Here is an 11,311-nt window from a genome sequence, read left to right on the forward strand (position 1 = left end):
CACCGCACTCCCAAGCGGCCACACTGTAGCTGTGCGCCACCGGGCCGGCCCAGGAACTGCCCTCTTGACCAATAACTTGTATCATGGCATAGGGGAAATACCCCTGGGTTCCAGTCCTAGTTCTATTGACCTTGACCAAGTCGTGGCCCTCCTGGGCCTCAGTTTCTCAGTCTGTACACAGATGTACAGGAGTTGGTTTATTTAGATCTGATGCTGCAGCTCAATACTCCATGCAAGGTATTTGTCTACTTTCCTTTCATGCAAATCTTAGACATGGGAAGGGGGGTGCGGAGGAAGCCACAGTCACCCTGGAATGACTGCGGGCATTGGAGAGCCCAGATTTCTTTGCTCCTCCTGGTCTGTTTCCCTGTGCCTCCTCCTGCTGTTCTTGCCTGAGGACTCTAGGTCTGGGCAAAGGCCCTGCGATGAGTACCCCCCTGGGCTATCCTGCGGTACACAGGGCCCTGCCTTTATCCATGGCCCCTTGCCGGCCAAGCAGGGGCTGCCGAGGCTGAGTTTCTCCCCAGAGAAAGAGGAGACGTTGTCAGGGCTCAGACCTGGCTTTGCTTCTAACCAGCATCAGGAACCAGCTCCTTCTTGAAAGTTAGAGAGCTTGGTTAAAGTGGGTGCTGCTGCCTGGCTTTGGAGAACTATTGAGGGTTTTTCTCTCCACATGGAAATGAGGGAGACCAGGGTAGGGAGGGGGCTGTTGCCAGGGACAGCTGGGCATCACAGCTCCCCTGGGTGATGGAGAGGGTACTGTATTAGGAGTCCTAGCACCCCCTACTTCCTGTGACTTCTCACTTGGCCTCTGGGAAGCAGGGAGAAGGCACATCTGTGGTTCCCCACATTGTCCTGGGGCAGTCAGAGGTGGGTGGGCCATGGGGGATCAGGGCAGGGAAGCCCTGGAAGAGTTGTGTCTGTGCCTGGGATTCAGGGACAGAGGCTCAGGGAGTTGGCAGTCAGAGCAGGAAGGGAGGCTGTGGGAACCGTGATGAGAAAAGGGCAGAGGCAGTGGCAGGGAGAGAAACAGGTCCAGGAGGGAAAGCAACCTGCCCATAAATGGGCGTGAGGACTCCCAACCCAGTGCTCGCTCCGTGCCATGCCGTGCCGTGTGAGGAGCAGCTGCTGCGTCCTTGGCTGCTGGTCAGGTCTGAGAGTGGAATGGATGCAGGTGGCAGCCTGCTTGTCCTCCCCCGCAGCCTCCAGACAAGCAGCAGAGATTCAGGGCACAGAAGTGTAGCAGTGGGTCTTTCTTAGCTTTGCTACTGCCATCCCCTGCCCCCTGCCATCCATCCTCAGGGGCTTGGGAAAGGGGAGAACAGGGTGCTTGGGAACTGGGGCCCCTACCCGGAAGCACCTCCCCACCTCCAATGCCACCACACGAGCTTACTCCGCCATCTGTCCCAAAGCTTCGGCAAGACACCTGGGCATTCTTGTTCTGAAGATGAACATTTATTAGCACACCCAGGCAGGCGTGCCACACAGAACGTGTATTCAGACAGGGATCCCTGCCCGGTGGGGGGGCTCACAATCTAAACGAGACACAACACATACACGCAGGACACAGACATGGGAAGCGGGCATGTTCACAGGCAACAGATGGCCAGGGAGCCACGGGCCGGGGCACACAGTGTGTTTCAAGCCTTGTCCTTCTGGTTGTCTTTGTGGGGGAGGGAGAGAACAGGACATGTGGCCCAGGGTGGCCTTCCAGAAAGCAGTGGGATCTAGGAGGGACTTGCAGGACAAAGAAAACACCAGAGTGCAGTGGTCCCAGGTACAGGGAGGGATGGGTGAACATCTCAGAGTCGACATGGATGCAGACAGACCCAAAGAAGTGAAAGTGGAGGAAAGAGGCAAAAAGTCCAGGGAAGAGGCCCTGAGCTGGTGGCAAGGGGCTGCCACCTCTCCCGGGGCTGGGCTGTCTGTGCATTCTGGCTCAGTTTCCCAGGTCCGTTTTCACAGAAAAAGCCCGAACAGAAGCTTTGGCAAGGGGTTGCTCTGAGACTACTTACCTGACTCCCATGGCTCCCTCCCCAATCTCTCAAACAGAGATCAGAAGCCAAAAGAAATAACAACCTTGAAAGGGAAACTAAAACCAGGTTTTAAGAAATTGAGGGGGCAGAGAGGGAGAGGACAGGAAGCTTGGGCAGGGGGAGTGGTACTTAGTACAACCCAAGGAGGCAGCTGCCAGCCCAGGTGTTGGGCAATAGTCCCCTTTCACTCCAGAGTGGGGCAGGGGCCGGCAGGTGGACGCACGTCAATAGAGATGCGCTCGATTCTCCTGTGCCTGTGTCTGAAACAGATGTAGCACCTTTCTTCTTTAGTACCGAGAGCTGCAAGGCCTCGGCTGCCCCTGGGTTCCGTGTGCGGAGGGAAAGGGATGGAGTTGGGAAGGTTATTGCTTTGTTGTAGACTGAGGAAACTTGAGTGGGAGGAAGGAAATAGCTTGCCCAGGGCCACAGAGGCTGCAGAAGGGCGGGACTGGAACCCAGCCTTGCAGGCCCTCAGGCAGGAACCTGCTCTTTTGAACTGGAGGGACTTTCCTAAGCCTAAAGAGTTCATCTAGAAAAGCGTGGAGAGAAGCCACAGGTCCAGCAACAGACCCAGAGCTGAGTCTTTCTCCTATGGGGACCAGGAAAGAGACACTGTCCTGAAACCATAGTGGCCCACTGGTGGTAGTAGGGATGGTGGAGGGTCCTCCTTTGGTTGATCCGACCTGCCGTGGAGGGTGGTAAGGGTCCCCTGTCAAGCTGGGTGAGCCGGAGGGACAACCCTGAGGCCTGGAAACTCCATTCCAGTAAGCCTTGCTTCAGGCCTGACCTGGGAGATGTGGCTGCTCCCCTGCTTTCTAGGCAGCTGGTGGGATTGTATTTGAGGTTTGAGGGGTCTGGAAGCTCAGGACGGACCTGGTCACCAGTGAAGCCAAATCCCATAGGTGACAAGCTGAGAGGAGACTCATGTCAAGCTCCCCATCCCCTTCATCCCACTGCCTCTTCCCCTGGGGAGGTGAGAGAGGGCTGGGACCCACAGAGGAAACAGCCAAGGCCCTACTTTTTCACGATCCTTTATTAATCCGAACAGGCCTTGCCACAAAAAGCAGGCCCATCCCCACAAAAATATGATTTTGCAAAGAGGAAATCTGCTGGCTTAGAGGGTGCATGTGGTGGAAAAATTCTGTATGGTTCTTTTTTTCTTTTTTCCTTCAGTTTTTCTTCTCTTCGCTGCAACTTTTTTTTTTTTTTTTTTTTTTTTTTTTTTTGGNGCGCTCGATTCTCCTGTGCCTGTGTCTGAAACAGATGTAGCACCTTTCTTCTTTAGTACCGAGAGCTGCAAGGCCTCGGCTGCCCCTGGGTTCCGTGTGCGGAGGGAAAGGGATGGAGTTGGGAAGGTTATTGCTTTGTTGTAGACTGAGGAAACTTGAGTGCGAGGAAGGAAATAGCTTGCCCAGGGCCACAGAGGCTGCAGAAGGGCGGGACTGGAACCCAGCCTTGCAGGCCCTCAGGCAGGAACCTGCTCTTTTGAACCGGAGGGACTTTCCTAATCCTAAAGAGTTCATCTAGAAAAGGGTGGAGAGAAGCCACAGGTCCAGCAACAGACCCAGAGCTGAGTCTTTCTCCTATGGGGACCAGGAAAGAGACACTGTCCTGAAACCATAGTGGCCCACTGGTGGTAGTAGGGATGGTGGAGGGTCTCCTTTTGGTTGATCCGACCTGCCGTGGAGGGTGGTAAGGGTCCCCTGTCAGGCTGGGTGAGCCGGACGGACAACCCTGAGGCCTGGAAACTCCATTCCAGTAAGCCTTGCTTCAGGCCTGACCTGGGAGATGTGGCTGCTCCCCTGCTTTCTGGGCAGCTGGTGGGATTGTATTTGAGATTTGAGGGGTCCGGAAGCTCAGGACGGACCTGGTCACCAGTGAAGCCAAATCCCATAGGTGACAAGCTGAGAGGCTCCTTTGGTTGATCCGACCTGCCGTGGAGGGTGGTAAGGGTCCCCTGTCAAGCTGGGTGAGCCGGAGGGACAACCCTGAGGCCTGGAAACTCCATTCCAGTAAGCCTTGCTTCAGGCCTGACCTGGGAGATGTGGCTGCTCCCCTGCTTTCTAGGCAGCTGGTGGGATTGTATTTGAGGTTTGAGGGGTCTGGAAGCTCAGGACGGACCTGGTCACCAGTGAAGCCAAATCCCATAGGTGACAAGCTGAGAGGAGACTCATGTCAAGCTCCCCATCCCCTTCATCCCACTGCCTCTTCCCCTGGGGAGGTGAGAGAGGGCTGGGACCCACAGAGGAAACAGCCAAGGCCCTACTTTTTCACGATCCTTTATTAATCCGAACAGGCCTTGCCACAAAAAGCAGGCCCATCCCCACAAAAATATGATTTTGCAAAGAGGAAATCTGCTGGCTTAGAGGGTGCATGTGGTGGAAAAATTCTGTATGGTTCTTTTTTTCTTTTTTCCTTCAGTTTTTCTTCTCTTCGCTGCAACTTTTTTTTTTTTTTTTTTTTTTTTTTTCCTTTTTGGTGTTAGTGGGTTTTTGTTTTATTTTTTATAAAACACTTGCGCTCAAGGACTCAAATACAATACAAACAATGGCCACCAATCCCCACCCCTGGGAGCCCAGCTGGACTGGGGACCCCGCTGGCTTTTTTGTGGCTGTTTTCCTTCGTCCCTTCCCTGGCGTCTAGTGCCGGTGGGCAGGTGTGGGGGTCCAGGGCAGGTGGAATTTGTACAGCAGTTACACGGGGAGAGGGTCACAAGAAAGGATACCTGAACAAGATAACAACTAAGTCTAGGGCACCCACGAAGACAGCAGATGACGCTCATGAAGGGGCCTGGGACACAGTGAAGAGACAGATGGTCCTGGCTGGCCTGGCTATCCCTGGAGGCTCTGTGGGGGAAGGGCAGGTGGGCCTTGCTCTCAGGTTTCGGTAATAATACTTTGCTCCTGGGTAGCACCTTCAGAGTCTTCCTGCCTTGACCCCCAGGTCAGGTGATGGTGGCCTCCCAACCTCCCCTATGAGGTAGGTGAAGTATTATTACCATCATTTTATAGATGGGGAAACTAAGGCCCAGGGAGTGTGGGTGACTTGCCCAAGGTCCTGGGATGGTGGCAGGGCTCTGGTGCCCTCCCCCCACCCTCAAGTTCCCCCAGTCCCTGCTCTCCTATCACCCTAGACTGCCCCCACTCCATACCCCTCCACGCCATCCGTGCAACCCCGCAGTCCCCCAGCCCCCTGTTCCCCCTCCCAGAGCTCCAGCTGCGAGTGGGGGATTGGGGAACCCCAGGCCGAGTGACCAGTGTGGCTGGGCGGGATCTGATTGTAAAGGGACTCCGCATGTGTGGCTAAGAGCTCCGTGGGCGGGGCTGGGAGAGGGGGTGCCGTCGCCCCACCCACGCGACACGAGCTGCTTGGACCCCCGCGGGCTCTCCAGCAGGCGACGGGGCACGGGCTGGGGCAGCACGGGAAACCGAGGCGGGTCCGAGGGAGGGTCGGAGAACGACAGATGGCCTCTGCCCTCAAGACTTCCGACAGCACCCTCTTTCTTCCACACAGCCTTGGGGGTCGCCACCCTCCCGTCCCCTCCGGGGCTGGTCCCCAGCCCGCCCAATAAGGACGGGGAAGTTGGGGCAGACCCCATTTTAAGCAAAGCTACAATGCAGGAACGTGTGGATTTACAAGGACTGTGGGTGACTATTTGCTTCACATTAGCATTCTCCACTCTACAGAACGCTTCACCTACTGTGTGTGACATTCCTGCAGATCCCAGGGGGAGGGGCGGGGGGCAGGGCTGTGAGATTTAACTTAAAAAAATTTTGATATGGGCGACCTCACAGAGCAGAACGCTCAGCTGAAGAGAAACCTACTGAAGGAAAACGGTTCCCAAATGTCTGTGCTTTCGCCATGCTCGGGATGCGCGGGCCCTGTCCAGGGCTGTGAGATTTAACTTAAAAAAATTTTGATATGGGCGACCTCACAGAGCAGAACGCTCAGCTGAAGAGAAACCTACCGAAGGAAAACGGTTCCCAAATGTCTGTGCTTTCGCCATGCTCGGGATGCGCGGGCCCTGTCCCGAGTCCCTTCCTTTCCTTGGGGTGTCAGGCCCATCCAGGGTAGAACTGTGGACCGAGGCCGCGGCCGGACTGTGGGGTCCTGGCGCCACCTGGCGGCGTGTTCCGGGAATGTCGGGCCCAGCGCGCGGACCCCCCCGGATTTGAGGCTCTGGTCACCAGCTGGGCGGTGTATCTCTACCAGGATCAGCATGGGGATGACAGGGCTTAAGCAGGGATCACCCTGAAATCTGCTGTCTCCAAGGAGAAGCCAGTTCTAGTCTTAGCAGTAGCTGAGGCAGAGAAACTTAGCTTTCTTGTGTGTGGCAACCTCAGAACTCACAGAATCCTAAAATTTTCTCTGCCACCTCTGCCTGGGCCATGAGTGGGAGGGGCAGGAGAAGCTGCTCTGAGGGACCAGGGATCAGTGGGGAAGGGGTAGAAGACAGTTCTGGAGAAGGTCAGGTGCTGGAAGCTCAGGGGCCACGCACGACAAGAGGGAACGGAAGTAAGGTCTAGAAGCGTGGGGGCATGGAGGGGTGGGGGAGTGAAGGTGGGGTCTGCACAGGCAGGGAGAGATGAGAAAGGGCAAGGAGGCTGGAAAGCATGGAGGACATTGCCAACTTGGCTGGGATGTAAGCTCTGGGAAGGTGGCGGTGGGTCTTTGGATGAGTATTAGGGAAAAGCCAGTGGGAGCTTGGGACCCCTGAGAAGGAAGGCAGCAGGTGAGCCCTGGTGGAATGCTTGACACACAGCAGATGCCTAAAAGGTATGAATCGATGCTCGAGATGAAATCTCTGGGGAAGGAGCCACTGGAGGACTGTGAGCAGCGGGGGGCACTGAGGGGGGCAGGGAGGAGAGACGGGAAGGCAGGAGGCAGCCCAGTTCTCAGCCCAGCTGAGTCTGCCCTCTTCCCCACCCCACTCTACCCTTACCAGCTTCCCTTCTCCCACCCCCTGGTTCTGTGGCCTTGACTGCTCTCCCAGCCCCCAGCCCCACCTCACCCTCATGAAACCCTGCTTCTCTGCACAGTCTTCAGCACTGCCAGCCCCAGGAGGAAAGGCAGCGAGCGACCCCCTACCCCACGTGCACACGCACACACAGTGAACACAACACAAGTACACAGGGCCACGGCTCCCAGGACCCAGGAGCAGGCTATATAGTATCCTCGGCATTCAGGGCCCAGCCGGCACCTGAAACCGCCCTGGGGATGGGACTCTCTGGGCCTGGCTGGGGCCAAACGCCTCAGCCTCCCCTCTCCTGGGCCCACGTGGGGGCTGGGGAGGGACCGGCCTCTCTCCACTCCAGGCACTGCCTTAAAGAAAACGGGGGACCATGCCCACCTGGCGGGCCTCTGGAGGGATCTGCCCATTTGCCTGTCTGGCTCTCAAGCTCTCCCCCACCTCTTTAGTATCAGTAAGTCAGGAAGGAAAGGGGCAAAGCAGTAAAATGGCTCCTAGAGCCCCTCCCCCGAGCTGGACTGGACCGGTGGAGGGTGGGGCTGGTACTTCCTAGACACAGGGCCCAATTGAGTCCTGGGACCCTTCCCTGGCTGAGCCCTCAGGGTCCTCCCCTCACCATGGCAGGGGGGCCAGGCTGGGCGTTGTGCATAAAGTGGCGAGGACATGATGGGGACCCAGGCCCTCAGCCCCCTGGGCCTCCCTTGGCCCCACTCAGGCCTTCAACTGGTGCCACTGGGCCACAGGCTGCCGGGGACGGGCAATCATGTCCTTCCAGTGTTTCACCTCCCCTGGCCCGCTCTTCCAGGACAGGTAGATCTGGGGAGAAAGGGGATAGGATGGCATTAGCGCAGTCTCTGGGGCATTGCCCCCTGTTCCCAGCAGGGGGCGACACTCTGTCTCCACTGTGACATCCCAGCCTGTGATAATGGGGACCTTGGGACCTCCACCTATAGTGACAACCTACCAACAGAGCCCCTCTCCTCCCTCTGCCCTGCCCTGCCTGCCTGACTTATCTTCCTGACTGTGCCTCCCTGCCAGAGCCTGGGCATGCCTGGCCCTTTGGAATTAGACTGCAGGTATTTTGCAGTGGGGGGCTGAAGGTGGGGTGGAGGCCTTCCCTGCCCTACCTGTGGGACGCTGTCTAGCTCACCTTAATTACCATCACTCCCACCTCCTGGGCATTATGACATGCCAGGCACTAAGCTGGGGGATTATACACATAGGTCATCCAATCCTTACAACGTGAGGTAGGTGTCTTCTATTATTATTCCCATTTTTTCAGATGAGGAAACTAAGGTACCAAGAGGGTACAAAGAGTTAAGAGACTTAGCCATGGTCACAGAGTTTATAAGTTTATATATAAATGGTGCAGAGGGATTTAAATCGAGGTCTTCTGAGCTCTACCAACCCAATCCTGTTGAACCTCTGTGTCAGGGGCACGACAGCCTCACAAGGCTGCATGCAGGGACCCTCAGGACACCCCATGGTATACCCAGCTGACCCCAGCCTTGGGACTGGCAGGTGGCTAAGAGCATAGGCACTGGGGAAAAGCAGTAGGTGCACAGATTGGGGTGCATTCTATAGTACTCCTTGAGACTGTCAAGACCCTAGAGAATAAGGAAAGACTGAGAAAGTGTTACGGGCCAGAGGAGACTGGGCACACATGACAGTTAAAAGCAACATGGTACCCTGCATTGGATCCACGCACAGATTGGGGTGCATTCTATAGTACTCCTTGAGACTGTCAAGACCCTAGAGAATAAGGAAAGTCTGAGAAAGTGTTACAGGCCAGAGGAGACTGGGCACACATGACAGTTAAAAGCAACATGGTACCCTGCATTGGATCCAGGGACAGAGAGGACATTGATGGAAAAACTGGTGCAATACAAATAAAGTCTGGAGTTTAGTTCATAGTAATGCAATCATGTTGGTTCCTTAAGCTGTGACAAATGTACCGTAGTAATGTGAGGGCTGACAATCAGGAAAACTGAGTGAGGCGTATACGGGAACGCTCTGCACTATCTTTGCCACTTTTCTGTAAATCTAAATTTATGCCCAAATAAAAAGTATGTTGAAAGCAAAAAGAAGGGGAGCAAAGCCCAGCTCTCCATATGCAGGTGGGGTGACCTCTCTCAGCCTCGGGCCGCCTTTGCACGGTGGGCTGAAGGTGGCAGCTGCCTTAGAGACAGCTGGGAGGGTGCATGTCATGCGCTAGCTGCATGGTGGCGCACCCCCATCTGGGCAGTTCTCTCAGTCAGTGGGCTCCTCCCTCTGAAGCTGGTTGACTCTTCGCCCCCACAGGGTCATGGAGTCTGCTCTGCGATTGGCCCACATTTGCAACCTCAGCCTGGCATGATGCCCACAGCCTAAGCCACACCAGGCAGACAGGAGGGGCAGATTCCTGGCTTTTAAGCTGGGGCTGGGAGTCTGAAGGGATCAGAGACCCTTGAGCTCCCTAAGCTATCCAGGCCAAAGTGAGAACAAATCCACCTTCTCCTTGGTTCAGCCAACAGAAGTTAGGATGGTTTCAAATGGAGCTATAGTTGGGGCCGGCCTGTGGCTCACTCGGGAGAGTGTGGTGCTGATAACACCAAGGCCATGGGTTCAGATCCCATATAGGGCTGGCCGGTTGCTCACTAGGTGAGCATGGTGCTGGCAACACCAAGTCAAGGGTTAAGATCCCCTTCCCGGTCATCATAAAAAAAAAAAAAAAAAAAAAGGAGCTATAGTTGGTCTCTAAGGAACACTCAACACCAAAAGGCTAAGCTTCAAAAGTAACACATATGGTTACTTGGCTCCTAGCCTGAGCTGTTCAAGGGGGGCTCTGCTGGCCCCAAGCCCAGCCTGGAGCGCACACTCTCACTAGAATGTGCATGGTGCCATCCTTTTGAGCTGTACCACCTGTGACCACAGGTTGGCCAGTCATACTCCGTGGGCAGGAAGGTCCACTCTCCTCTTGGAGGCGAGGCTGCCTCCCTCATGCCCAACAGCTGACTTCTCCACTCCCATCTGTCTGAGGGATGCCTCCACCTCAGCTCCCTTCCCTGAGGATGTCTAGGTCCCTCATACAGGGCAATGCCCCAGGGGATCTGTGTTGTCCCCTCACTCTCTCCTGGCATCTGCCCTTCCCTCTGCCTGTCATAATCCTGATTACTTGCACTGCTCCTGGTCAAACCTCCATGTCTGAAAGGACACACATGCCCTTAAAAGGAACATTTCAAAAATAACTCTTGTTATAATAGTATCTAACATATATGTACCAAGTACTATGCTAAGCATTTCACCTGTGTTATTTTATTTAATCCTCCCAGCACACTGTGAGGTTATGACTGTCCTACTCTCATTTTAAGGAGAGGAAATTAAGCTCAAGAGAGGTTACAGCTGTTAAGAGGTGTGGCTGGGACCTGGGCCCAGGTAGTCTGACTCCTAAGTCCACATTCAGGAATAGACATCTCAAAGTAGAAAAATGGAAGAGTATATGTCAGAGAATCACATCCTGGAAAAACTCAAGACCAGGGATGGATTTTTTTTTTGTTAATATGTGATAAGAAGGGGCTGGCCCATGGCTCATTCGGGAGAGTGTGGTGCTGATAACACCAAGGCCATGGGTTCAGATCCCTATATAGGGATGGCCGGTTGGCTCACTTGGGAGAGCGTGGTGCTGACAACACCAAGTCAAGGGTTAAGATGCCCTTACTGGTCTTTAAAAAAAAAATGTGATAAGAAGAGGTCCTTCTACAAGGAGAATGTCCATGTATCTCAGGCAATTCTTACACCACCCTGTGAAGTTCTGTAGGGGTGGTATTAGTAGCTCCATTTTATAGATAAGGACATTGAAACTCAGAGAGGCCAAGTGACTTGCCCAGAGTCACACAGCTGCTCACTGGCAAAGGAGGTGAGAACTGAAGTTAGGTCTTTGAAGTCTGGCTGCAGCTCCAGACACTGCCCCACACAGCTTGCCCTGTGCAGATGGGACCCTGGGTAATAATGCTCCAAGGCCCTTAGCTTGTCTGAGAGTCCTGCCCAGAAAACCTTCCTTTAGGGACCCAGGGCACTTCTCTCTCCCACTTCCTTCTTTCCCTGCCCTTCCAATGGTTTGTCTTAATATAAACGACCTAAGTGAGGACACTCAGGGAGGAACCTTAGGGAGGGTCTCATCCAATCCCCTCATTTTTCAGATGAAGAAACGGAGGCCCAAGGGGGAAAGGACTGACCCCAGTCTCTCCTGGCATCTGGCCCCGTGCTCAGCCACTATCCTGCTTCTTTTAAAGAACAGACCCTCATTGGGCACCAGCTGTGTGCGGCA

At 54.8% G+C, this 11,311-nt stretch overlaps 1 protein-coding gene and 1 pseudogene across 3 annotated transcripts in view; both read right to left on the reverse strand.

Annotated features, from left to right (window-relative positions):
- Nucleotides 1-5,980: 5,980 nt before the first annotated feature.
- On the reverse strand, nucleotides 5,981-7,230 carry LOC103592908 (annotated as a pseudogene).
- Nucleotides 7,140-11,311, reverse strand: part of SYT7 (synaptotagmin VII) — a 60,388-nt gene continuing 56,216 nt past the window's right edge. For 2 of the 3 annotated variants that reach the window (XM_008575796.1, XM_008575794.1), the window contains one exon: nucleotides 7,713-7,821. In XM_008575796.1, the coding sequence (XP_008574018.1) occupies nucleotides 7,717-7,821 (105 nt within the window). In that variant the 3' untranslated portion in view covers nucleotides 7,713-7,716. Of the gene's footprint in view, nucleotides 7,822-11,311 lie in introns of all 3 variants that reach the window. The other variant, XM_008575797.1, reaches the window with a different exon arrangement.

The sequence above is a fragment of the Galeopterus variegatus genome, unplaced genomic scaffold (genome assembly GCF_000696425.1).
Source record: "Galeopterus variegatus unplaced genomic scaffold, G_variegatus-3.0.2 Scaffold1239, whole genome shotgun sequence".
In the NCBI taxonomy this organism is placed as follows: Eukaryota; Metazoa; Chordata; class Mammalia; order Dermoptera; family Cynocephalidae; genus Galeopterus; species Galeopterus variegatus.